Below are 27426 nucleotides of genomic sequence, written 5' to 3'. Positions count from 1 at the left end.
TAGCATCTAATCTAAGCTGTGGTGACAGCTTGTGTGTTGTGATTTATATGAAAGTGTGCAAAAGAATTGCGATAGGGCAAGCAGAATATTCAGTACTGCCACAGCCTTTAGTTCAGTGAACACATGCTGTATTGGGCAGTGTTATTATTTAGGAGGACTGTGCAAGAGGGAGAGGCATGGTACCATCTTCATAGCCTCCCCAGTAAGAGCATGCACACAGTGCATAGTATGTCATTAACTTGCTAGTTCACACAGGTCAAAAATTGTGAATCAACTCTCCTTGCCTGGAGTTCTGCAGCAATGTTCCACGTTCGACCACAGGAGATCTGCTGTGATATATTTTCAAATTCTGTTATGTGTATTAAAAAGTGCAATTTTATAATTGCGATTACATACTTTACAAATGCAATTTTAAATGATGTAGAGAAATTAGCCATGAAGCCCTAGATTTCTCTACCAATTGTTTTTACTCATAGATATTTATTTTCCTGCTGAGAGAAGGCCATCTAGTGGTGTGGTCTGAATTCTAGATGGGATCATCATCAAAATATTGTGTCCAAAAGATTATGAAGTAATGTAAACACCATTAATCTTTCTGAGGCAGACTCGGCAAACAGCGCTGTAAGCTGCACATAGCAGCAAGCAGAATATGAGACTTGGCCTTTCCTTGAGACTGAAGAGAGAGGCATTTCAACAAAAGTCCCTAATCAATATTAATATTTTAATAGCTCAGTAGAGCAGCTGCTGGTAGAACTACACTGAGGGTGCTTTAGGATACAACACAGTGCAGTATGTGCCGCTTGCCATTTTTTTTACTGGTCTATTGGGAAGGTCCCCTTCAACTTGGCAAGTGCTGCTGCAAAACCAGACTTGAATTCTAAATTCATTTCCATGTATGTAGACAATAGGGACAGAGAAGTTCCTTCAACGAGTCTGAGCAGAAGAAACCTGGCTAGGTTCCAGCTGAAATGTCCAGCTGAACCACAGAGGCAGAGCAGCTTCAGAGATTTCTACTAATCCATCAAAGCCTGGTCTTCAGTGAAGCAAAGGATCCACATTTTCTTTCTCATATTCTTCACTCCACCCTCTGACATTTCTGGCAGCAAAGCGTTGTTCATGTGCCAGTCTGAATGAAGTGACCTGATTATTCCTGTGGGAAGATCCTTCTGTCACTAGAGTGCGTGAGTTTCTCTTTAGTGGGTCCTAAAGTATCTTGGGTGATGGAGGACAAATAGGAGTAGGTACCTTGTATGGCTGTCCATACTGAACATCAAGAGCTGAAAGTGCCAGCAGCGAGATTAAAGGGTTAATCATCCCTTAGTATGCTGCAATATATGCCATCTGCTGCATAATTGCAAACAATGAGCTTTTAAAAACCATAAAGCATGTTTGTTCTCTAGGTACTTGTTGGGGAAAGAATTGGCTGTATTTTTCAAATGAAATGCCTCTCTAGAAACTGTTCATCTGCTCTAATCAAACCAATCAATCTTGCTGTAACTCAATATCAGATGCTAATTGCATTCAATTACGTTAAAAGTTACTACAAACAAACTTGCTGGAAGAGAAATTTAGTGTAGTTATTGTAATATATATGTGGAAGGAGGACGAGTTAATGCCCGAGAATAATGCAAATGGTAATTTGAAGTTTTTTAGACCTTACGAATTGGAAAATGTTCAGCTTGCAGACTTCTATGCTTCTCATTTTCCTTTAGAAGAATAAATGGATTATTAAACACTAGAAGTTATTGCAGTCTTAGTTTCATATGTATACATATATACAGCGACTATTTATAGTAAAATAATGCAAATAACACTGAAATGTCAGATGGTAGAAAGCAAGTAAAGGTAACAACCTCCATTGTCTGCCTTACCTTCAATTACCTCCATTAATGAATTTATGATGTGAAGATAATTGCTGATTACATTACTGTATATAATTATCACTGCACAGTCTTTTCCCTGCTGTCTCTCTCAGTGCCTAAGTTGACAAGAGAAACCACTCCCAGTTTTCTGTCTCTTGATGTTTACTTCTTTAACTTCTTTCACCAAAGAGACACAGGTGACAGTGTTGACCAGATGTCAGATGAAGCAGCCCATATCGACAGGAGTGATTTGCCCACCCTCATCAGCCCTTGGTCTCATGGCCAAGCTATGACTCATTTAACCTTCTCTTCCATGATACCCACATCATTTCTCAAACATTGAACTGTTTTGCTGCCCTTCAGTTTTGTTGCCAATAACAAATATAAGCTCAGTGCTTTACTTATAAGTTACACAACTTTGTGTGGCATCAGCATATGACAGAGAATTTCATTAACATATTCTGTACCTTTACTGTTGCTTTATTTTTTGATATATATGATTGTCTAATTTCTTTGCTGTTTTTCTCATGCCATGACTTTTCCTATCACTTAAGGAAGTATAGAAATGAAGTTGGATAAGCTGAACACTGAAAAGTATCTCTCCAAGATAACCTTTACATTAATAATACTTAAAATTGCACAAGTTAGAGAATGTCTGGGTAAAGGAAAGCAATTATTTGACTCTTTATAGTGTGTGTTATTAAAGTGTAGCATGTAACTCAGCAATAACTTACAGCAGAAGACATTAAGAAATGACAATTCTGTAAAACCATGTGTCTATATTTTAAAATTGTCACACCAGAGTTTCTTTATGAATACAAAATTTTATGCAGTTAGTGTGACTAAGAAATGCTCATATTTTTATTGCTCATTTTGTAAGAGGAATTCTTGGGTTGGTTGTTTTTTTTTTTTTGCTGGCAGCTTCTGAGAACATAGACTCATATTTCTAAAAATAGATTACATTTTTCCTGTAACATAGTGCTATGGAATGACTTTATAGCTAATGCTTATTAAACACTATTACCCTGTCTCAAAGTTGGACTAATAGCATCAGAGCTGTTCAATCTTTCTCCTCCTGCCATAGGAGAACATTCAAGGAACCGAGTGCATCATGTTTCAGGTCACTGAGTGTATCTTGCTGTCCTGTTTGCTCCTGAAAGGTGTTCAGAAAATATCACTTAATACATCAATAACTTTAGGCAAACGAAAGTGTTTCCAAATTGGCTTGTGTGACAAAAAGAAGGTATTTTGGATAGCTAGGAGGATACTGCTGATGTTTCCTAAAAGGAAGATGGCTTGATTAATCCATCACGTTTTGACCTGTACTGTTGGCTCTTGTCTTTAGTTCTTTTAGTCTCTCTTTAGTTTAGCAGAGAGACTAAAGTAAGGTAAAGAGATACTAAAGACTAAGGTAAGACTAGTACCTTCCTGCAGACCTGCAGGGACTTTCCTGCTCCAGGCCTGCATGTGCTAAACATGCCGTCTGCGTGTGGTGCTCCTGATCACAGGGTAGAAGAGAGGCTGTGGCGCTAGACCAAGGAGCCTTACTGAAAGGCATCATCTGCCATTATCTGCTCTGCAGGCTGTCTCCACCAGTGACCAGGAACTTCAGCCACGTCTCCCACAACGCAACTGGATACGCTGTTTTCCAATGCAGGAGAAAAATGATATATTGAATCAGAAAAGGAAGTGTTTGACTGTAAGTAGGGCATAAGATAACTCCACTAATATTAGTCTGTGTAGTTAGAATTTGAAGAGATTAAAGCATCCAATACATGAAAGGAGTTGTGTTTCACATCCGTATCAGAGAAGTATGGGACAGTATCCCAAAATAATTCTTCCACACCCTTCACTGCTCATCTGAATAAACAGGATGAGTTGTGTAGAATGCCTGGAAGTGAGGCAGAGTGGGGCAGGAAGAACAATGCAAGTCTAACACATCTAATTTTATTCTATTGAAACTGTGCCCTTGATTTACCTGCTTTCTTCAGGAACTCCTCCTTTTAAAATGATCAGTCAGTGGCAATTTTGTGTAGTTTCTCAGGGACATCATTGTGCTCTTTAGTGAACTTCTTATTTGGATAATGTGCAGTGTACTTGAAGGATATTTTATTTTTTGCCTTAGCATGAAAGATGAGAATTCTAACAGAGCTAGTTTTTTGTCCTGCTGTTCCAAGAAAATATTTTCACACTAAAAATTATGAAACTTATAAACAAATGTAGGTTTTTGGCTTTACTGTTTTGTCTAGGGCTCACCGTTGGGTGACTGTTGGTATCTTTAGGGACAAATCCAGGCTGCATGTAGAGCTTACAGCAGCTTACAAGGCTGCAATTGGATCCTGAGCTACGAAGCTACCCCATCTGCCTCTGCAGCTAGGGTTTGGCTCCCTTTTCTGCCTGATGCTGTTTCTTGCAGGCTCCTTGGAGACCTTCTGACAGCACTGAGCCTCAGGACAAAGGGGATTTCTAAGCAGGATGAATGGAACATGCCTTCTGCAGGCAAGGTGAATTATTGGCACTAGAAAGTTGCTGATTCTATGAGGCCTCTGGAAATCAGAACAATCAGATGTCCAGTTTAGCAAGGCTGTTTTAGGAATAATGATGGAAGTGAAGGATTTTTTTCCAAGATTTTAGAAAAAAAGCTGTAGTAGAGGTGAGGTCTGAAACTGTCTCTCAAAACCACACTTGTGCCTTAGTTATTGGAATACCTTTGACTGTGATCTTTTTACTAAAAGCAAGCCTTCAAGGTGCTGGAAAAAGCCAAAGGGCTGAGTAGGTATAAGCTGGGATCAGGGCTGGTACTCTGTGGTGTCAGGGAGCTGAGATACCAGTTGTACAACTGGTAGTTAGACCACTATCCTCTCACCTTGGGCTACTAAATCACATGCATTAGGTAGGCTTAAGAGAAGAGACAAGTCTTTGAGTGAAGAAGGCTGTGTGTGGAAGGAAAGTGTGTCTGTAATGCTTCACTGAGAATCTGAATGTTACTTTTGATCTGCAGTGACAGTTTGGCAAAGAATTGCCTTGAAGATTTAAGATGTGTGAAGCTTCAGTCGTATGCACACTTAAAAGCCCTTTGATAAAAGAAAGACTTTTTTTCCTGGAGCTTTCTTTTGGTAGGTATTTTCCCACTAGCTTGAATTTACTTCTCTTTCTCCTTTATTGTCAAGTCAAGGAAAGTATCATTGAAAAATGGCAATCTACATATGCTCCCATATACCTGCAATTAAGTTCATTGCATTAATCTCCTATCATCATTAATTCCCTCTTCCATTAACAGGGCAATGATAACATTTTCCATGACAATTTGATAGTGATGTGTTATTATTCAACAGCTTTGAGGTAGCTGTCAAACAAAGTAGTATTCCTTTTCTTCCATAACCTGGGAAGAAGAAAATGTTCCTGGGTATTTGTTTGATGACACTGTACAAATGCAGAACTCTGCATTTAGATGATCCACTGGAACTTTGCAGCCCTTCCCATCCAAATGTCTGAGGCAAGACATATAAGACGAAAGTGTGCTAAACATCATAACATCTTCTCACAAATACTTTTGGCTATTCCAGTAGATTACTATTCATCTGCAATGAAGACTAAAACATAAGGACATTTGTAGGATATTAATTCTCATCAGATATGTTGTCACCCATTGTCTGACTACCGCTTGATATGTCAGAGAGATTTTATGTTCTTGCTGTGTGTTATTTGTGTTATGAATTACTGGCATCCACACTAGGAAGCTGGCATGCGACCAGCAGATAACCGTTAACCAATGCTGGCAGTAAGCCTTACTCAGGGGTTCAATCCTTCTTGCGGTTCTTGTGAGAGTAGCTAAAGTTTTGCAGAACAGGAATCCTGATCTTTAAATTTCCTTATTTTTCTCCTTTTGAAAATGTTTTGGGTTCTTTTCCATTTATTTGATTTAGTGTCCAGTCTTGGATTTCTTTTTCAATGTACCTATTCAAAACTGAGTTTAATGAATGTCTCAGTTTATCATTAGAAGCTGATCACATGTTCTGTCTCTTCATGACTAGTCCTTCAAAAGGTCAAATGCCCATCACCTGTAATAAATTCTACAGTGTGCACCAGCAGTTCTGTCACATGAAAGAGATTTTTATCAGAAGCTTTATAGCTAAAAAACGTAGCAGGAATAAAACAGAGAGATGGAGACTCTTGCTTGTTACCATAGTTTTACACTGATGTAATTCTTTTGAGTTTGAAAATGTTATAGTGACTGTAAAATGGTGAAATGATAGACACTCCAAGTCACTGTCTCTGTTCAGGAGCAGCCTTTTGGCTGCTCCGAATAGGTACAGTTCTACTAATTTCTGTTTACTCTGATGTACCTGAGGTGAAGTTTTAGCGTGTCTCTCAGATAAGGAGTGACTGAGGCTGCAGATGAAATATTTCTAGGGACCTTCCAACCCAAACCATTCCATGGTTCCATGATTCTGTTCCTTCTTACATTTGTGCTGATGAGAATGCTCTTCCAAATTTCTCTTATTTTAGAACTTTTAATCATTTCAGTTATGATTATATGATTATTAGACTCATTTGTCTTTATATAGTCTCAGTGCAGCAAATTTCGCTTTAATTTTATTTTGTTTCAAAGATTTCTTTCTGTAAAATTCAAGACAAGGTGTGTATTATCAATGCTGTTGTTTTTATTAAGTAAGCAGAATGGATGATTTGGTTTCTTGCGGGTGCTGTTTGGTTTATTTGTGTTTCTTTCCCGCATAAGGCAGTGTGACACAAAGCAAAACCAGAAGTGTTTAACTTGCAATGTTGGAAATTCAAAGATTAGTCATACAAGATTATATTATAACTCATACACTCATGGAGGCCACACTGAGATTCCAGGGACAGTTTTGGATTAGACATTTCCTGGCTCTTGAATGCCTGTTTTTTGTAAACTCATTTTCTTTTTAATGTTTTTACTTTTGACAGGCTTTATTTTTTTCTTTTTTCAAGAGACCGAAATATCCTAAGTCACATTATGAGGCACCTATATCTTCTTCCCTTTTTTATACTTTATGTCCTCATTGCCCAGCAGTTCCCAGCTCTTTCCAAGTTCCTTGTCAAAGACATTCCCCCTTCACACACGCACTGGTTCTTGCTCCGTCTCCTGGTACAGCCGGACCCTGTATCCTCTCCTTCCATCTCTCAATGCTTTCTTTTGGTTCTTTTGGTCAATGTGACCTTCTTGCTCCTCTGTTCACTCCTGCATTGGAAAGTGGCTGGCAGAGACATTGGTAATTGCTTTCTTCTCTTCTCTCCATCTTTTCCTCCATTTCTTGTCTCTCAATTTCCAGTCAGATATTTCTCTGCTCACCATCAACTTCCAGCCATAGCCCCTTTTCTGCAATCTAATTATTATCTTGTGGTCTGGAACAGCTTGTGTTGCTGATATTCCTATCCTGATGCTGGAAGTACACCAACAAGCTTACTAGGACCACAAGGAAAGCAAGCATCTTCCTTGACATCCACCTCCCTTGGTCCACAGCCACGCACAGGCCGTGAAGTGAGTCGCATTGCTCTGTGACCAGGTCTCTTTGTGAAATCCTGTCACAGGCAACTGCAGAGAGTTCAAGCATCTCTGTGAGAATAGGATCTGGCTGCTAAAAGCTCTAGCGTGTCTGTACTGTGTGTAAACTGCTTTCTTTCATCTAAGGGTCAATATTTTTACTTGATTTGTTAAGATTTTTCACAGGGATGACAAACACTTCTCTCCCCAGGAAGAAGCCACTTCTCTCCATGTGGCTATAGATCTCTGAATGTGCTTCTGTCCCTTTTTTTCAGTGATCAATGTCTTTTCTTCTACATTCCATTTTAGAAATGAATCTACTGGTTTTGGCTTGGGTTTTTTTTGGTTTTTTTTTTTTGGTTTTAGGGTTATTTTTGTTGTTACAGGCAGAATCTGATATGTCTACCTCTACGGCTGGAGTCTGTAAAATTGAAATAGCTTGTTGAGCTGTTTTGATGCTACAAATGCAAGTTCAGGCTGTATCACTCCTTGGCATTGGTTTCAGTGAATCCTGAACATAATTTCATTGTACTAGGAGGACAATATTGTAAACTAAGCTGGATATCATCGTGACCCAAACAGATAAGAAAAACATAGTCCCTAGAGAAATTATGATTAAAATATATTAATTCAATATAGATGGATAAGGAGAGTGAGATAAATTATACTTGCAAGCTCTTAGAATGCTGGGATCTTGCCTATAAGAAATTGGTACTGCAGCTCAGAAGTTTTTTAATTATTAACACTTGACATTGTTTATTGAAAGTATGAGAAGTAACACGAGGGGAGGTTAAAAAGGGTGCTTATTCAAAAGAACAACCCATGGGCAATGAAAGTCAGGGGTATTGGTTGGCTGTCCATCAGAGCTGACATTTCAGTGTTGATTGAAACGTGATAGGAAGAGCCCTGAAAGTGCAAACAAAGAAACTTTATTTATTGCCCCTGAGAGAAGGACTCCATGAAGGGATGCACATCATTAACCCCCCCCGCCCCCATGCTGGTGCAGAACTGACTACTCCTATATTATCCCTGTCAATGGCTGTCTAAGAAACGGTCTTGGAGGCTTCCATTGCTGTGGTGCTGGGTTCTCTCGAAGGCATCTCTCATTAGGTTTGTCAGAAGAAGGTTTTATTAACTCTTATCTTGAGCCTCCCTTGTTACAATTTAAATTCATTCCCTGCTGTCATATACACCTTCAAGGTGGAAACAGCATGGCATTCCTGGGTCATATTCAACTTTTAATCTATGAATCTTCTTCTGCTGAACTCCCATTAGTCTCTCACTCTGCACAGTCTACACAGTGGCTTATTCCTGATTAAATATAGAATTTTGCATTTGCTGTGCAGTGAACTGCATTTATGGTTCATATTTCTCTATATTACTACGGCTCACAATCAGTAATGAGAGAAGCTGATCAATTTTTTCTTTATGATGAAACATATTTTCATTTCTGCACATTTGTGTTGGAAAGTAAATCTATTGATTTGCAAGACTGTGTTAAGCAATATTTGAACCATAGATGCTTTTCCTGACAGTTGTGCACATGCGAAATAGACACTGCGTTTTCATGAAAGCCCTTGTCACTTGCCCATTGAAGTAAAGCATTAGTCCGATGACATTTTTCCCTTTTAAGGTCCTTGTGCACAGTGGGGAAATGGCAGTTCTGTTTATACACTTTTTAATGATTTCAGCTGCTTTTTTTCCATCCCCCAGAAAATATCTTTGCTTGGAAGCTTTTTGAATTAAGAATTCATGTGGGGATGTATTAAGTAAATGCAGTTTGCAACATTTTACAACAGACTGGAATTAACTTTTTATTCTCAGGTGATTCAGCAGACTTTTCTTGAGGTGGTGACTACTAATGTCTCACCCTGACATTTATTTAAAAAAAGCCTGTCAAAGGAGTGAAGCTAATAAAGCTATGAGTGATTCTTCCTCCCTAATCCCTTAATCCCCCCTTAATTCTTAAATCATCATTGCAGGAAGACAGGATTTTAACTCTTGAAAAGACTTCCACTGTTCTGAATCAAAAAGTTTGGGGAAATTATTAAAAATGAACACTCATCTTATTCCGATGAAGTTGAATGAGCAGTTTTCTATAATTAAATAAGAGATTAATTTCATATTTAACATGACTACACTAAAAAGAATTACTGAAAATGTAGCACTGTTGCAGAGAGTCAAAGACTGAACAGGCTTTATAAAAATTAATTACAATCCCATCGTTTGTATAACAGTGTATATATATGCCCGTTACTGCACTCAATGTCTTTCTGTTTGAAAAGGCTGCACTGTATCTCCTGTCATTTTCTGCTGTTGTCTGTACATATACATGCTTTTATCATTATGGCAACAGATATCTCAATTGTCTTAAGTCTATTCTGCGATTGTGGCTGTGATGGAAAAGAAGAATTATTCTTCTTATCTTCTGTCTGGTGTCTTATTGTTATGTTGTTAAAATACTATGATGGCCACGACTTACTATCACTGGAGTTTATATTTTGTTAGCAGCAAGAATTGTTAATCACAGAATTATATATTTGCCCTTCCCCAAAGGAACAGGGAAAGAGATAAAATAAAAAATGGTTTTAAGAAAGAACAAGACTATGCCGTAAAATGCGATGTTATGCAGTTTATTAATTTTGATTCATAAAAGTATAAATGTGTGTTTAAGGATTTGCTTCAGATGAAAGATATTCCAAAATAATACAACATCAATGCCCATCACTGTTAATTTCATACGCAAAAAAAAAAAAATATTTACTTGATGAGTATTTGTGTAACATTTTACTGGATAAAAAAAAGAAGTTGAATTTTGAGGAGGGTATCAAGTTGCTTTCCTTTTTTTACATGCATACTTTATGGTACATTGTGTCATACAATTTGTATATACTGCATGTATTTGACATGCGCAAACAATTGTTCAATTTTTCCATATGCTGCTGTGAAAGTTCAAAATATTTAAGATATTGTTAAAAATAACTGGAGCTATTTTATAATGGCTCAAATGTATCTATCAACTGAAGATTAAGCTCTTATTTACCCTGCAATGCACGTTATGATTTTACTTACAGTGTTATTGGTGGTGTAGTAGTTGTCATCGCAGATACAATGCAGTGAAATGTTCAACCAGCTTGTGGCTTTCTGTAAAGAAACCAGACTTCCAATATATTGTCCATGAGTTTTTCTTTCAAGCCACTGATAATTGATAGGACAGCTTAGATAATTTGGTATAGAATTCTGGTATCACGCGTTATCCATTTGGATAGATAACCCAGAAAAAAAAAGCAAATCTGAGGACAAATAAGCAGTCAAGTGATTTACTTTAATAAATAATTAATTTAGTCTGTGAATGCCATATGTGTGCAATTCATATTCATTTTTAATGCCATTTGAAATAAGATGTAATCTTCATCAAAACGAAGACGGAACCATTATGTTAAACTACTCCTGACTGGAAACATGCTGAAATATGAAGACTTCTCTTTGAATGATACCCAGCTCAGAGGAAATCCACAGGGAATAAGCTGTGAAAAAACTTCTAAGGCCTTTTGCCTGAAGTATTTCCCAACAAAGACATAAATCACAGGGTTGATGCAACTGTTGGTGGTGGCGAGAGTATAACCGAACTGCTCACCAAAGTTGAGCAGTTCCTCCCAGAAGCAGCCTTTGATCACTTCTGTCTGGTGTAATATATCAAGGAATACAAAAAAATGGTATGGAGTCCAGCACAAAAGAAATATCAGTACTACCGTGAAGATCAGCCTTGTGGCCTTTGTGTCTTTCTGCTCCTTGCTACTCTTTGTTCTGAGTGCTCTTCGTTCTCTTGCGTTTTTTTGTAGGGAGCAAATTGTAGAGAAATTAAGGAAGATGATTGCTGCAGATGGAAACACAAACCCCACTATGTTGTATACCAACCTTTCAGCTGATACCCAGGATGGGGTAGGGAAATCTAAAGTGCATGCTGAAATATTCCACAGAGGAAAATATTCCACAGTCCGAAACATAAAGGTTGGGACACTGAGAAGTATACCAAAGAACCAAGTGAGCAAGCAGATCCCTTTGGCTATAGTTTTGCTCCGTATCTCGCTGTGGTTCAAGGTATGAACAAAAGTGAAATAGCGATCCGCGCTGACTGCCACTAGCAAGTAGATGCTGGTATACATGTTTAGCCTGATGGATGCACTGGTGATGCGACAAAGGAAAGTGCCAAACGGCCAGTTAAATTCATTCCTGATGTTCTCTGCCCAGAAAGGGAGGCATGTGAGGAAGATAAGATCAGCAGCAGCTAGGTTCACAAGGTAGATTTCAGGTATCTTCAGGGGGTGCTTGTGGAGTGAATAAGTGAAGAGAACAAATATATTTCCAAGCATTCCAATAACACAGATGGTGTTGATGTACTTGGGTACTATATAGTACACAATTTCCCACCATTCATTCAAGTCTGGACAAATAGTTGAGTTGCTCTTGTTTTCAATCTGGTTTGAGGAGGGATCATTCAATGGAAGAGTTTCAGTCATTTTTTTTCTTAATTCTGAAGTAAACAGCAGATCTCTTTGAAATGAGAGAAAGTGACTGAAAAAAAGAGGCATGGAATTGTAAGATTTGTCTCCTATCAATGGTGGAACAAACATTTAACTGCTGGAAATTCTTTATTAGTGTTCACTGATTATTGTAGACTAGACCAATTTGTGCTTTGTGCATGCAATGTTCCCAGTATTGGCAAGGATGGAACAATTTCTACATCCTATGAAATTTCCTCTGTTTGCATTCATTGTTTAAAGTGGCACAGAGGAAGGAAAGTACCAATTTAGTATAATAGTTCTGTATATCTCTTCCAGACTGATGACAGAAACTTCCAACTCCCTGAGAGTAGGAGGAGTCACACTGGTGACACAAAGCTAGCTTTGCACCCTTTCCCTGCCCTTTCTTTACTCTTATTTTCCATGCTATGTATAAATTAGCAGGATGATGCCCATTTTCCCAAAACTGGGAGTGCTACTCACTCTCTGTATACATCACTGGTTTGATTAACTTTACATTCTTTTGTTCCCTCTCAGTTCCTCCCGTCACAAACATTAGCTTCAAAATTACTTCTAGGTGAGACACCTTATTACTCTCAAATATCAGCAGTTGTCATAATCATAGAGTCTCTAGGTTGGAAGAGACCTCTTGGATCATTGAGTCAAACCATTCCTATCAACCACTAAACCATATCCCTGAGCACCTCACCTACCCGTCTTTTAAACCCCTCCAGGGAAGGTGAAAAATAATAAAACATTGACACTTCCAAAATCATATGTTCAGAATCTTGCCATGTGGGAAGGCCTCTACAGCTCCAATTTCACAACATTCTTATTCAGTTCAAAAATTTCATTTAAGTTCAGCTGGGGAGAGGCAGCCCCAACCTCCAAAGCATTTAGGCTTTTACAGCATTGGCCGTACCTTTATTTCTCTTTAGTAACTCCGTGTTAGATTGTGCAGGAATGAGAGCAGGGGTAAAACATCATCCTCCTGTGAAAACCCACTGGGTTGCCAGAGCTGCTTCCTGCAGTTACTTTATTTTGGTGTTTTTATGCTCGACTATAGTGTCTGGATCTTGGTTTTTACAGACATTCAGTCTGAGAATCATTATGGTAGGCAAGGTATTACCAAGCCTGTGATGACTTCTAACATTTCAGTATTTCATATCAAAATGTAACGTGTCAAACATAAAAAATTGTGCATTTAAAAATTGGTATTTTGCAATCAATCTTCCTGAATGTCAACTTTCTGCTACAGCTATTTAATTATGTTCTTTCAGTGTCTATATTTTTACAGCAAGGAGATAGCAAAGGATGGAGTTTTTCTCTCATTTCCCTTTCCCTTGGCAAGGGAGGAGAAGGGAATTTAGACCATAGCTACTTGCATTTAGCTGCCAATCAAATCAGACCTCGGTTAAACAGTGACAAATACTTACCTCCGTGGTGTCTCTAGGAATTACTTAAGTGCTAATATCTCACATCACACAGTTTGACACTCAATGCACAGAACATATTTGGAATTAAGTGAGCAGCAAAGCTTTGTGTGAGTTCATAAATGCACTCAAGCTGTCAGTCTTGGCAGGGAACTGGGCTACGATTTGAGTTAACACAACTCTTTCGCTTTGAACATCTCCCCTCACAACCATCTCAATGTTGTTGTGTTCAGTGACAGTTATCTCATATGAACTAAGATAAGAGAATCTTAAATTGCAGAGAAGATATGTAGGGGAAATAAATGGTTCATTAGCACCAGAGAGGCTATTTTTGAGACAGCAAGAGATTATCTGTGAGACAGCAGGAATCCAACCTTTGTATAGTAGGAGATGGGTAAGGTGTGAAAGGAATGGAAAAAGATCTGTAATATTATACGTACAAAACAATGTAGAAGAAAGTTAACAGTTAAACATTTACTTTTGTAAACAGAATTATTACTTTTACTAAATACAAAGAAAAAGAAGTGCTTATTTTCCTTTCTTGCCCATTTTCTGATGATTTCTTGCTATCAGTTTATGCCATGCACTTTGCACACTTCAAATGTTATCTTCAGGCTGGAGCAACAAATTCTTTCACGATGGGCTAAACTAAAAACTTCAGGAATGTTTACTTTCCATAGCAACTTAGATTTTGCCCACAACTAAATCTGATTTCTTGTTCATCTAGCAATCATACATAAAGCTTCTGTAGAGTTCATAATTGGGAAAATTTCTTCTCAATCTACTAGCCAGTGTCCAAGCAACACCACAAGTCACAACTCTTCTATAAACATAGAGGGTCGGATATCTTCTTGACAGAAAATGCAATTAATTTTCAGCTGCTTAATTTAACTTCTGTTTCCAAGGTAATTTTCTTCTGTAAGTATTTTTAAGTATTTAGTGCTAATTGACAATTAACCACATGAATGGTTTTCCACTGAGGTACTTAACACATTTGTTGTGTTTTATGCAAATAATGACTTTTAACCTATAATTAATTTATGTGTAGGAATCTATTACCATTATTTTAATACATATTACTTAGGTAGAATCATGTGTTCTGGAAACACATAAATACAGCCTGATCTTTGGGAACAGCCTTAAGCATAAAAATTACTTTGAAGAGAAAGTTCTACAGTCAGCCAAGTACGTTCAGCTATAATGAATTTTCATCAAATGAATAATATTTTTACACAAGTAGAGAGAACTAGTCCTGACCTTCAGATTTAGTTTCATGGTGAAAACAAAGGGAAATTCTTATTAGACTGTACAGATCAGAACTGAGAGCATAAAAAATATCCTTTTTATATAGGAAATAGGTGAAACAATTTTAATAAAGGTAAGACATTGAAACCAGATAGACATACCTACTTCTTGTCCTTCCTGCTAGTTCAGGCAAAGTTTCAAATTCAGCAACAGTTGGTAAAAAGCAGTACAGAGGTTACTGAAAGAACTCAAAGATGAATCCTGAGGCGCGACTGAGTGTCTGAATGCTGTCTGAGTGTCTGAGTGCTGTCTGAGTGTTTTGTTGGCCATGTATGTTGTGTGTGATGTTACAGTTTGGAAGAAAGCCCCAGGATTTTTTTTTTTTTAACTTCTCTAAATGTCAGCTACAGTAATTTTCAAGGCATGTGAAATATTTCATCATTTCTTTCCCATTGTGAAATCATATAAGCCATATGCTGTGGCTTTTTCCTCCTGTGACGACTAACTAAAGGTCTCCAGTACAGGTCTCTGGAAATCAGAATTTCCTTTGTATGATTAACTATGTCTGTAACAATAACAATTTTAAAAACAGCTCTCCGTGCCAAAACACAGAAAGACAACTTTTGAATCAGGTTTTTGTTGGGTTGGATGTTCCTTCCTCTGCCAGCCTGGGAAAGGACCATGTCAAGGAGCTGGGGTTAAAGTTCATTAGATGTATGAGAAGGGCTGCTGAAAATTGGATCCATTAAACCCCATGTCAGCCCATCCACTGTTTTTGAAACAGGTGTCTTCCGCACCATGCTAAAGGAGTCCAGGGCATGAGAATTTGTGAGCAGTAGGGCATGATATATCACTTAAAAAGAGTTGGACCAGATGATCCTTGAGGTCCCTTCCAACCTGGCATTCTATGATTCTATGATGACTGATATATTCTCTCAGGCTTGCACCTATAAATAAGCTTGTTTATATGTGATTACCTGCTGAGACCTTGTAGCCTGAGACTGGTTGTTTATCAGTTATTTTTACCTTTTTCATTCTGATTATCCCTCAACTAGAACAATCTCTTTTAAAAAAATTATATCTGATGTATCTCAGATTATAAATAAAAATCTGTCTTAAGTATATCTGAGTAAACAACAGGTTTTTTTCAACCTCTTTTAAAAAAATAGTGAGAAATTGTCAAGGGAGGGGAATGTTATTTACTTATACGAAAGTATTCTTCCCATTGGCTACCTACCTAACACATGTACCCTCTCTCTGAATTCTTATTCAACTGTGTCCATTCTTGTTTTACAAGCGAGTTAAAATGAAAAGCCATGGAAGTCTGCACAGTGATATCTTATTAGGAACTTCCCTGTCACCATGATTAATACTTTTATTCCAACTTTTTATTCATTAAAAAGATACTAAGTTAGAGTTATGCAAACGCTAGTAACATGGATAAATTTGAAAAATTGTTCTGGTTACACAATCACACTGGAGAAAACACTGAATAACTTAATACTTAATTTGAAGATGTAAAATGTATAGATACTTCTTTTATTTAAACAACTTCTTATTTAAACATTTATGTATTTTATTAAATAAATCAAACATAAAAATACATTTCAAATACTTCTTCACTTCTATCAGAATAATTTTTTTAATTATCTATAGCAAAACATTAATTTTGCTGAAGACTTGTAATGTGACTTTTCATTAATTACATGTTACCTAAGGAATCCTGATAACTTACAGGAGCACGATCTCTAAACAACACATTCCATGCTGACTCACTAAGGTAAGTGTAATACAACAGATCTTCGTCACAGACTTTCCAAAACTTCCCCTTTGCCTATGTCAGTGAATTTCAGTGTTTAGGTTACTTTTTCCATAAAGAAGAACATTTGGGAAATTACAAGAAGTCCGGCATTCATCTTTGCTTAGACATTAATCTCTAGGAGCTGCCAACATCCACATCTACTCACACTCTGTACAGAAAACTGCAGTTTTGCATAAAATTTGAATGATAAATAACACAGTCTTACACAACTCATGACTTCAAAATGGGATTGAACTAGTGGTTTGCAAATCCAACTCTTCCTTCTAAATCTGGTTTCTTACTTTTTGTTGGTTTTGATTGCCACCTTTGGATTTTTGTCATTAGTGGACAGAGATTTAGAATTGGGAGTCTATGCATTTGGCGGCATAATAATGAAATGAAAAGGCACTGCTCTAGATTCAGTTGTTAAACAACTTAGAACAAGTCCACGTAAGAAGCTGTACCTTCATACAAAACATATTTTATTCATAATTTCTTTGCAGTTTAGGTCTTCATTTCAAATTTTAGAAAGCATATAGTTATTTGGTAAGATTTAACAGTTTTGCACAGATGTTATGGACCACAAATTACAGGAATGTGAAGGAATAAATTTAAAAACATCTGTATTAGAGTCAACAGTTAAAAGGCTTTTGCTGTATACACATCATTAAAACATATCTGTGTATTGGTGTCTTCAACTCAGGATGCTCACGGCACATGAGTTTACCTTTTATGCTTCTATGATCTTTAGCCACTCTGCCTGTGTTGAATTTCTTGCAAAAATTACACGTAGTCTAGAGCTGCACAGGAATTTGCAAATACTAACTGGGCTTCTCTGATCAGAAAGATTAAACAAATATATCGATGAAGGCAGAAGTAAGATTTTTTGCTCAATAATTACACACTTTACATAGTATACAAATGGCAGAAATCTGAAAGTCTTCTGGGTTCTGGCTCTTTAGGGAAGGAGTAGAAAGAGACAGGAAATAAATACGTGGCTCCAAACCTGGTGTGAGGAGCAAAACTTTTGGGTTTTTGACCACGGGTTGCCTACACAACACGACACTTGTTGACAAAGGGTGGCTTGCGCTTGTCCCCAGGAGTCAAAAGGATGCTTACTAAGAATTTAGCAGGGCTAATCAATATAATTTTAAACTAGATATGAAAGGGCAGGGGCACGAAATGAGGCTTGATAGAAAAACGCCTGGCACTCCTGTGTCTGAAGGTTGGTATGCGAGCAAGGCCCTTTGGTCTGCCACTTCAGAGGAAGCGGGAGATAGCACTGCATGTGGCAGCAAAGATGCAAAGGTTATTGATGGGTTAGAAACTACAGTGAATATCATAGTATCAATTAAGACTATTCCCCTCAGGAGCATGATGGGATCAACAGCTCAGCTAAGTGCATCTACACTAATGCACAGAGCATGGGCAACAAACAGGAGGAACTAGAAGGCATTGCACAGCAAGAAAACAAAAGGTGACAAATGATTAGTAGTGACGACCAACAAGTTAAGAGTAACAGCTTTTAAAGGCAATGTGTCTAATCATTACTACGAGACAATAAGTATAGTAATTAAGAAGGATACATCACCAATTGTCCCATTTATCATCTTTATCATCCAGATCCATAGTTGCCAGGGAGCCCCTTTTTCACAAGAAGCATTTGGAGAGCCTGACCCCGGACAACTGGGAGGGCCTACGCAGTGCATCCACTCGTAGGTGAGGTCTCTAACTAATTGCCACGAGGGTCTTATTTTTTATACTACTGCATAAACAACTTACATAACCCCAAGAAGCAGCATCTGGCCCCAGCTGTTTACTGCCCTTCATCTTCCTGGAACGTGACCAAGATCCCAGGAGGGGAGAGGAGGAAGCAGATGGGTATCTCTTGTCTTTAAGCTAAGGGGCTGTAGAGGTGCTATGTTCCTGCACGGCTCCTCTCTTTTTCACACAGCATCCATACTCGTGCTGAATGGTCAGCCAGGACGTTGATAGTTTTCTTTTCTCTTCTCTTCTCTTCTCGTCTTGTATACTTGAGAAGATACAGTTAAGTTGGCGCAGCCCAATTCTGCTCATATTGCCAGCCATGGAACACTTTCTCACACAGCACAGTTCTACTGATAATGAAACATTTTCTCATACTCTTATGTATTAAGAACAGCACAGCACATTTCTACTGATAATAACGATGTGAGAAGTTTCAGACTGAACAGTACATATAGCAATGCAATACTAATATATGACCGTGGTAGCATCACAGTGCAGTAATAATCAAGCTCTACTAACTACAGTTTACCAAGGCCGAAGCAGCAAAAATTAGAAGGAGCCAATACAGTCTGGAAACCCACAATGTGCTGATGGAAGAATGGAGTGAAAGGGTGCTTCAGTGGTTAAAGTACTACTTGGGGATTTAGGAGACCTGAACTGAGATAGTGACTTCTCATGGAAACCCTGACTGGAAAAGAGCAACCTTGTCCTGTCCACAACTGACATCATCTGCTTGTGCTAACAGCTTTTTAAGATCCAAAGCTTTGAAAATAATTAAAATTCCTTGGGTTTGCCTCACTTTCCTTTGGTACAATGGGAAGTGAAAGAAAGTACCTATGACAATTGCACTTCTGACAAGCCATTCCTGAGTAACAGGATACGGGCAAGAGAAGAAAACAACAGCAAATCCCATATATTAAAGGAGTTTATTTTCTGTAGTCCACCCTTACTGCATAGCAAAATAATGTGTCTATATATTTACATGATTTAAATTAATGCCATATTAATATAATAACATTTTAATATTTTACTATTTTACTTCTCAGTACCAAATACCCCAAAATATCTTCCATTGCCTCAAAACCTCTGTATGGAGTTTCTTATATATATAAATTTATATTATTCTTATTATGCATGAACAGCATGCTCGTGAATGAGACAGTATTTATAACACTGCAGATAAAAGAAAGTCTTGCAATGTTTCATCATATATATCTTGGTTAATTTAAAGAATGAACAATAGAATTATTTATGATGAAGGAATATACTGGATTATTAAAGAAAACCTGTGGAAATTGTCTATAAGTCATCTACAAGGATCTAAATCTCATAGCTTTTATAGCACATCCACAGACTTCTAGACTATTTTGGGGTTTAATTATTTCAAGTTTTAATACAAATTTCCCATCTTAAATGGAACTTTATTGCTCCATTCAAGCTTTGAATAATAAAGACCATGCAGTAGTAATTTGAGTTTACATGTCACCAGACTGCATTACCCTTGCTGTTTTTAAGGCTATAACCTTAAGTGTTTTGAAAAGAATAAAGGCTCTGTTACTTTCAGAAGATTTCAGATCATCTCGGCTTTTGATCAAGGTTCCTAAAACTAAAATTGCAGACTGACAATTCAGTTCACTCTGAGTTTATCTTCTCTGTAAACTAAAATTTGATCATAAACCCAGTCCAACTGGAGAAAAGCTTTCTTGCGCTAAAATCACTTAGATTAACCCTAGAAATAAAATGTAGATATTATTAGACTCTGAAAAAGCCATTCTTGAATACTCCGAACTTTCAAGACTCCCATTATCTTCAGTTAGATTTCTAAGGCTGTTAGATGATGCTCTCTTTCACATTCTCAGTTTCTAATTTCTTGTACTTGTGAGATTACACCAGATGTTCTGAGCTTTTACATTTCCATTAAATAACAATACAGATATTAATGATGCTTTGTGAATATTAAAAACTAAGTTTCTGAGCTGAAGTGTACACGTGAATGTAAAAAGCATTCACTCACTGAAAAGGAGTAAATGAATGCTTTTACCCCAATACAGAAGGGGTAAAGAATCTCCTGCTACAAAGAAAACTCAGCTAACATCATGCAGCTGGGAGTAGCCCTCCTTCCACTGCTGCTTTACCTTTTTGAGCTACATTCTATACATACAAGCTGACATAAACCTGTAGCTAGTAGGGCCGGAGCAGTTGCAAAAAGGCACAGCTTGTCAATCCATGAATCAAAATAGATGTAGATGGCTGAACAGAGAAAGTAAAAGCTCAGTAGGTGGCCACACCTAAAAATCCATTTGAATAATAGTCTTACAGGATTCATTTACCAGAACATATTCAAATACAAGCCCCTCCTATCAAAAATCCAGCCTAACAAACTGTATGCATACCATTAGTAGTTGCACAATCCTGACAATAGTTTCTATACTGGGGCTCTATTCAGAGAATCCGTGTACATGTACGCACACCTTAGAAATAAAAACGTTTCAAATAATGAATGCATCAACTGTTATCCACCCATGAAAATGTAACTGTGCTAACAAAGTAGGATTAAATTAGGAAAAATGTCCAATAACATCAAAAGTAGGTCTCTGTAAGGAGTCTCCTTTAAGATCAAAAAGTTGGTTTCCTACAAATGATAAATACTACCACATATATTCTGCGGCCCAGTAGCAGATGGATAGTAGTGTAAACCAATATGTTAGAAGGCTTTTTTTCCTTGTAATGAACAAATTGTTCTACTGTGGTAATGGGAAAACAGACTTTTTCCTTGAGTATTCACTTGAAATGGAAGTTCTCAAAGTGTCCAGGGAGTTTTCCATCTGCGCAGACTGTGATTTTCCGCACCTCTTTGGGAACAAGTCCTTGTAGAATTCCACAGCCTTCTTCTGGAAATGCTTCCCAACAATTACATACAGGACTGGGTTCAGGCAGCTGTTGCTAAAGGAACAGTACGCAGCTACCTGGGTCACTATGTCATTGATTTCTTCCAGGCATTTGAGAGTGCCCGCGACGTAACAGATTGTGTCGATGAATGTGCTGATTTGGAATGGAAGCCAGCAAACAATGAACAGCAAGAGCACAGCAAGGACCAGTGTGGTGGCTTTCCTCTCTGTATGGACTAACCGCAGTTTCTGTAGTTCACTGCTTCGTAAGGTTTTGATGATTTGCATAGTACAATAGGTAACTACAAAGAGTGGGATCACAAAGCCCACAATATTTAGCAAGCAGTTGCTTATAGGATGCCAATATCTGTCTGGGTAAACAAGACCACAGGCTGTGATGTTGAATTCTTCATAATACTTTACTTTTCGGAACACCATTGCAGGTGAACACATGAGCAATGCACATGCCCAGACTATAAAGCTATTCCATTTGGCACATACAGTTCGTCGCATCCTTCCAAGAGACATGGTTTTGACCAAGGCCAGATAGCGATCAATACTCACTAGTGTCAGGAAATAAATGCTAGAGTAAAAGTTCATGATGCTCATTATGTTGACAACTTTACAGAGGAACAGGCCAAACGGCCAATGGAAGTTATTAGAAATATTAATGGCCCAGAAAGGCAATGCACAGACTAACATTAGATCAGCAAGTGCCATGTTTGCTAGGTAAATTTCAGCCACTGTGCAACGACTCTTATGGAAACAGAGGACGATGAGGACAAAAGAATTTCCTATTGTTCCCAGAATAAATATAAACCAGAGGAACGCAGGCTGAAAATCCTGTAGCCACTTCCATATATCTGAATTAATACACACATACGTATTCAGGTGATGTGCTCCTGAGTTAGTGTGGAAATTTGCTGGACTAACTGTGAACTCCTGGGTGGCCACGATGTTGTAAAATTGTGTAACATTTTCAGTTGTGATGGAAACCATTTCTGTGCAGAGAAAAAGAAAAAAGTGTAGTGAAGTTGCTGCATTTATCTCATTGCTGCAAAAGACAAAATAAGTAAAGCTGACTCTGCTTTTTCTGCTGTCCTAAAAAACGTGGCTTTGAACAGGGTCTGGGTTGCTTTCTCATAGACACCCTGTATGCTTGCAGAGAGTTTCAATGGCTAAACTACTATGGACTTCATGAACCAATTTTAAGTGGGATAAGGCAACAGCAGACATTATAACCAACAAGTTAAACAAAGAGAACATTTACCAGCCCTTATTCACTAGAACCAGGATGCAGCAAGTCTTTTTTGATACGTTGAGAAGGTTTGTTGTTATTTTCTCTTCTTATATTTGTGTATTGAGAGCTATAGTCTCCTAAAGGACAGAAGCACCTTGTGAGTTTCATGTTGTTCATCGTTAAGCCGCTAGTTCTGTGGCAAGCCCCTCAACATTTTATAGCCTCTCCTATACAGTAAGAATTGGACGGAATTAAATGGCACTTCCTCCACAAACATCATCATATTTCCCCCTAAATGTTATAACTGTCACTGCAGACATCCAGTTTGCAGCTCTAGTTTGCTCTGAGGAAGCTGCAGGACCAAGGATCAGTGTTTGCAAGCAGTGAAGCCATCTTGACTTCTCATGGGAATCACCTGTGTATTTCTGTCTCTGTGTTACAATTACTTTCTGCAAGCAAGTCACAGAAGAGATAAATTGTTGAATCTTTGAAAGGAAACTTGGTTTTAGTAGGTGTGCGGTGGGAAGGTTGGTGGTTTGGCAAAGATGGTGGCCATTGTGTAAGCCAGGAACAGCCTGCAATTAGGCTGCAGTGAGCCAGTTTGGGTACAAGGGCACAATCACCATACCACGTGTTGTACTATAGATGTTCTATCAGAACAGCTTGGGGTCCTACAAGGACTTATTTATGAGCATGAATGTCAGATATGTCCTTAAATGTTACTAAAATCAAACAGAACTTGAGGGTTTAGCATCCACTTATTACTGTTAAAATGTTAATTATGCTTCTTATTGTTGTGCTCTGAACTAAAAAAATGCTGAGATATTACTCAAATAAAAGACTCACTTCCCAGATATGTATAATTCAGTTCTCTGGACTGGGTAAAAGAAATCCTATTTGCCTTTCTCCAAGTCTTTAAAATACCACTCTTTTTGTTATAGTTTGATTGGAAGATTTTTGGATGTATTTTTAATCAAGACATTTGTTTCATTCAGCTGGTAACTTGGCAGTGAAAAGGGGACGCATTTGTAATTCTGGAAAAGATGATGTTCTCATTTGTACTCTGGATTTGTTGGTTGACGAGTATCAGCGCTCGATATGCATACAGACCTTTGACTGTTGGATGCAGAATTGGTGAAAAATGATGTTCATGTTTTGTGTACTTTAGAACCAAAAGGAAAGATGAAGACCACATTTTAGTAAGTACTGTAAAATTTATAATAGGGGTGTCAGGCAGTACAAGTCAACTGTATAAAACAGGCAACTGGGAATGAGAACCTAGAAAGACAAGGCAACTTAAAAATGGACCAAAAGGTACAAACCAAAATGCCAGCAATGTACATTTCTGATATTTCAGTACTTGAGCAAAGGACAGGATGTGCATAAAATGTTCTCATTCTGCAAGTTTATTCTCTCAAAGCCTCCAATTTTCAAACGCAAATCTAACTACAGGAATGTATCTCCATCCTCTGTCGTGCCTCTTCATTAACCTTGTCATTGTTAGAACCATCTCAGTCTTGAGACACTTGTATCCTTTTGACTTCTGATTGTTTTCAACCAGCAACTAGACAATGGGTTGGTGGAGCTTCTTTATCACACAGCAAATGCGATCTGCAGCGCATGCTATACAACACTGGCAGTATTCTGGTTTGTGTCCCCTTTTCATCTTCCAGGTGCAAGCCACTACTGTAGGCTGTAAATGTTTCGGTTAGAAATCTTTTGTTTGAGTCATTCGAGGGTCAGCAGAGCACCTGCAATTCTAGTGCATTTTTCTGTGACTTTATTTGTCCATATTTCAACATAATATCAAAAGTGTCATTGAAACCCAGATATGCCTGAAATATTGCTTCTGATTTATCCATTATCTGGTTTAGTCTGACACAATGTTATTCTTGACAAGTTTATATTGGCAGTTCCTTATGACTTTGTTATTCTTTATTATCCTTCATACGTGGATATACTGATTATTTAACATTTTGCTGTCATGTTTTCCAGGCATGTAAGTGTGAATGGCAGGTCTGTAAATCCCTGGGTCCTGGTATCTGTGCCTCTTAAAGACAGGTATAGTGTTTTACCTTCTCTGAGCTTCTGAGTCCTCATTCTCCTTGATTTTACAGACATAAAAACTGATAGCAAAGATTTCCTCTCCTAATTCCTGAACCATGTGACACATCCCTCCCAACCTTGAAGCTGCTGAAGAGGGCTGCTGCTTTGCTGAGTCTCGGAGTGGAGAGGGGCCAGACAGAGGTCTGGTGGCCACTTCACATCAGCGGCCATATCAAAGCCCACCTGTGCAGCAAAGATGAATGGGGGAGAATGAGCCATTACGTCGCTGCCACTCGTTTGCCTGTCAGGATGACTAAACTGGCACCTGGTCATCCCCTCCCTTATCAGATTTACACTGTAGCTACAGAACAAAGACTCAGAGGTGATCCTCAAAACAAAAGTATTAATAAGATTTGTGAATGGAAATCTACATAGGTTGTATATAGTCCCTCACAAATCCTTATAGGATGCTAATATTGATCTAGACTTAGAATTGTAACACTATAGATAATAAACTAAATGTTTAAATACAGTTCTGGGTTCTACTCTCTTTCCCTCGGGGTGTGACACCATGCCAGGATGGGTTATATATGATCCTGTCACTTTGTGCTCCTCCATATATTCTTTAATTTGTTCTTTCTTAATTCACATAATTCTAATTATTAAGATAAATAATTTTAAATATCAAATCATACTGAGATGACTAATGCAGAATCATCATTGAACTTTTGATCATTCTTTTATTGTTTCCCTTTTCCTTTTGTTAAAAGGCCTAGACTTTCCTCCATTATCCTTTACTTTTGATATATCTATAGAAACTTTTAATGCTATCTCCTATGTCCCCTATTAACTGAAAGTTATTTCTCTCCTGATGTTTTTGGTATCTTTGATGTTGTGAGTTCTTATATAAGACTTCAGATAACCTCTGAGGTCTAATATATTAATCTCTCTATAGCAAAGCCTAGGGAATCAAGGCGCTGGTATTCATAAACACTTAAATATATTGAAGCTCAATTTTTATTGCTCTGAAAGATGCCACTAACAAATTGCAGACAGCAGTTTCAAGTCTCCCTTTCTGTGTATGCTGGCACTGTATGTTGTAAAAACAGATAGGAAGTGAAATACTGATGGACTGTCAACAAAAGGTCATCTGGGAATAGAGAAGTTCTCTTGGGCAATGCAATTAGCAGAATCCATTTCTTCTGCTGGTCACGGGCTGTGAACCATCAGAAGAAATTGTAAGTAATTGCATTATTTCATGCTTTGAGGTTGGATGTATGCTTATATTTAATAAGTTTTTCATTAGTAATTCAGAGAGTGGTCAGAAAGGTTATTTTAGCAATTTCTATGCCTTTCCCTCATAATATGACTAATAGAAAAACAATAAACAGAACTAATTTACAGCAAATAGCAGATCAAAACCTGCCTACTGATTTATGATATTTTTCCTATGATTACTCTTTTCTACAGTATTTTTATTTCAGAAGGGTAAGCCCTAGAATATTTAAAAATGAATAACGTACATTTCTGTGGTGTAGGAACAGTGTGCGGAGGCTAGTTAGGATGTGACTGGCTTCTGGTGACCTGCTTCCTTGATCCTGGTAGAAATGTAGGAGGGAACAAGGTAAAATGTACTAATGACTAATTTACAAATCCTATTTAAATGATGTGCTTGGTGCTGTTCTCTATAGCAAAGGAAGCTCTTTTAAAGTACATGGTTACAGAATACATGATTTATACAGCCACAATTCAGAAAAGGAAGTGATGTTTATTTGCCATTTCTTATCATGATTGAGTGAAAATAGATATTACCCCTTCACACAATCTGGACAAATGCTTTCTATGCAATGCTAGATGGGGCTAATAGCTCAGCTAGCACTCTCAAATAGATTTTATCTTACAGTTTGGATTTAAATACTTCCCAGCAGAAGCAATCTGTCATTACAGACCATGGGGGACTCCTGTGGGGGATGAATTTATCTCTGCTGCAGTCCACTCCCTACATTTAGTTTCCTCCTCCTTGACAGTAATTTAAAATTTTGTCAGTCCTTGTTTCGTGTTGTTCCATAATATTTTATTTTTTGCTAATAGTATTGTGCATAAATGGTAAGGTTTTGATAGTGGGGGCCTGCAGGGTCCCCTGTGCCATGGTGGTGGCATCCAGACCTGTGCCTCTGGCAGACACTGCCCAGACCAATGGAGGAGGGATTAGGAATCAACTGGTGCAGAGATACATTGAGAAATGGCCAGATCCTGCCAATGCTGCAATCAAAATAGCCTCATGGAAGGACTGGGAAGAAGGGGTTAATCAGCTGTAGTTTCTGGGCTGTTGAATTATGTCTCCGTGAAAGGGCTGTGGGATCTGCAAAATGTGGATGGCTTGCTGATAATCTCACACCTGTTTTCTGCCAAGGATAACAGTTAAGAGTCCAAGAGCGCAGTTGATCTTAGATTGTGTGAGGAGGGGAATCTCCATGCTACAGCCATACATGCTGGGGACTGGATATTCTTGAAAGAAAAGAAACAGGATATGATAAAATGGGACAAAAGTCTCTTTAAAGACCAAGAGCTGTGAGCTAAGAAATGGAGGGGCAGGGAAAATAAAGATCAGAGCTCAGTTAATGCTAACCACTGGATGTCAGTAAGTTCCAGGATATTTAAGTCATTTGGTGCATTATTTTACACCCCAAATGGGGAAATGCCCATGCTGCATCAGATGAACAATTTCCACAACCTGCTTTTGATCTGGGTGAAGCCCTAAAGCTACTGGGTTCATGACTCTATTAGTACCTTCACTAGTGGTGTTAGTCTTTGCTGGTACTATGTTAACATTTGCTTGTATGCGAAGGTATAGGGATTAACTTAAACTGTTACAACCATTTCAGTAGTGTGTTTTGCAAGGACAAAGCCTGAAATATGTAGTAAGTATTCAGATTATTGCAATGTTAACTCCAGAAATCAACATTATAGCAGTGAGAGAGGGATTTTGTGATGCATATCTTAAACTTGTTGTGATTTTGCTGCTTATATGTTTCACAGAAACAAAGTGTGAAATTTGTAATTAGTATATACACTGAGATTGTCATAATATTAACCT

General features: G+C 37.9%; 2 protein-coding genes and 1 long non-coding RNA gene across 8 annotated transcripts in view; 1 reads left to right on the top strand and 2 right to left on the bottom strand.

The window, feature by feature from the left end:
• Window positions 1–972: 972 nt before the first annotated feature.
• LOC128852256 (uncharacterized) lies at window positions 973–21286 on the top strand. The gene is made up of 3 exons (XR_008449986.1): window positions 973–1177; window positions 11229–11328; window positions 21152–21286. It is a non-coding gene; the product is annotated as an uncharacterized LOC128852256 (long non-coding RNA).
• The window catches only part of BDKRB1 (bradykinin receptor B1), a 34337-nt gene continuing 16574 nt past the window's right edge, over window positions 9664–27426 (bottom strand). Inside the window, exons 1-2 of one of the 3 annotated variants that reach the window (XM_054067459.1) lie at window positions 14753–15110; window positions 9664–11961 (exon numbers count right to left, since the gene is read on the bottom strand). In XM_054067459.1, the coding sequence (XP_053923434.1) occupies window positions 10821–11906 (1086 nt within the window). In that variant the 5' untranslated portion in view covers window positions 11907–11961; window positions 14753–15110 and the 3' untranslated portion in view covers window positions 9664–10820. Of the gene's footprint in view, window positions 11962–14748; window positions 15111–27426 lie in introns of those variants that run through there. The other 2 variants (XM_009559219.2, XM_054067458.1) reach the window with 2 other exon arrangements.
• Window positions 16218–27426, bottom strand: part of BDKRB2 (bradykinin receptor B2) — a 27773-nt gene continuing 16564 nt past the window's right edge. For 2 of the 4 annotated variants that reach the window (XM_054067455.1, XM_054067454.1), the window contains one exon: window positions 16218–22044. In XM_054067455.1, the coding sequence (XP_053923430.1) occupies window positions 20897–22042 (1146 nt within the window). In that variant the 5' untranslated portion in view covers window positions 22043–22044 and the 3' untranslated portion in view covers window positions 16218–20896. The remainder of the gene's footprint in view (window positions 22045–27426) is intronic. The other 2 variants (XM_054067456.1, XM_009559178.2) reach the window with 2 other exon arrangements.

Source organism: Cuculus canorus, chromosome 5 (assembly GCF_017976375.1).
Source record: "Cuculus canorus isolate bCucCan1 chromosome 5, bCucCan1.pri, whole genome shotgun sequence".
NCBI classification, from domain to species: domain Eukaryota; kingdom Metazoa; phylum Chordata; class Aves; order Cuculiformes; family Cuculidae; genus Cuculus; species Cuculus canorus.
This window is presented reverse-complemented; position numbering and strand designations above follow the sequence as displayed.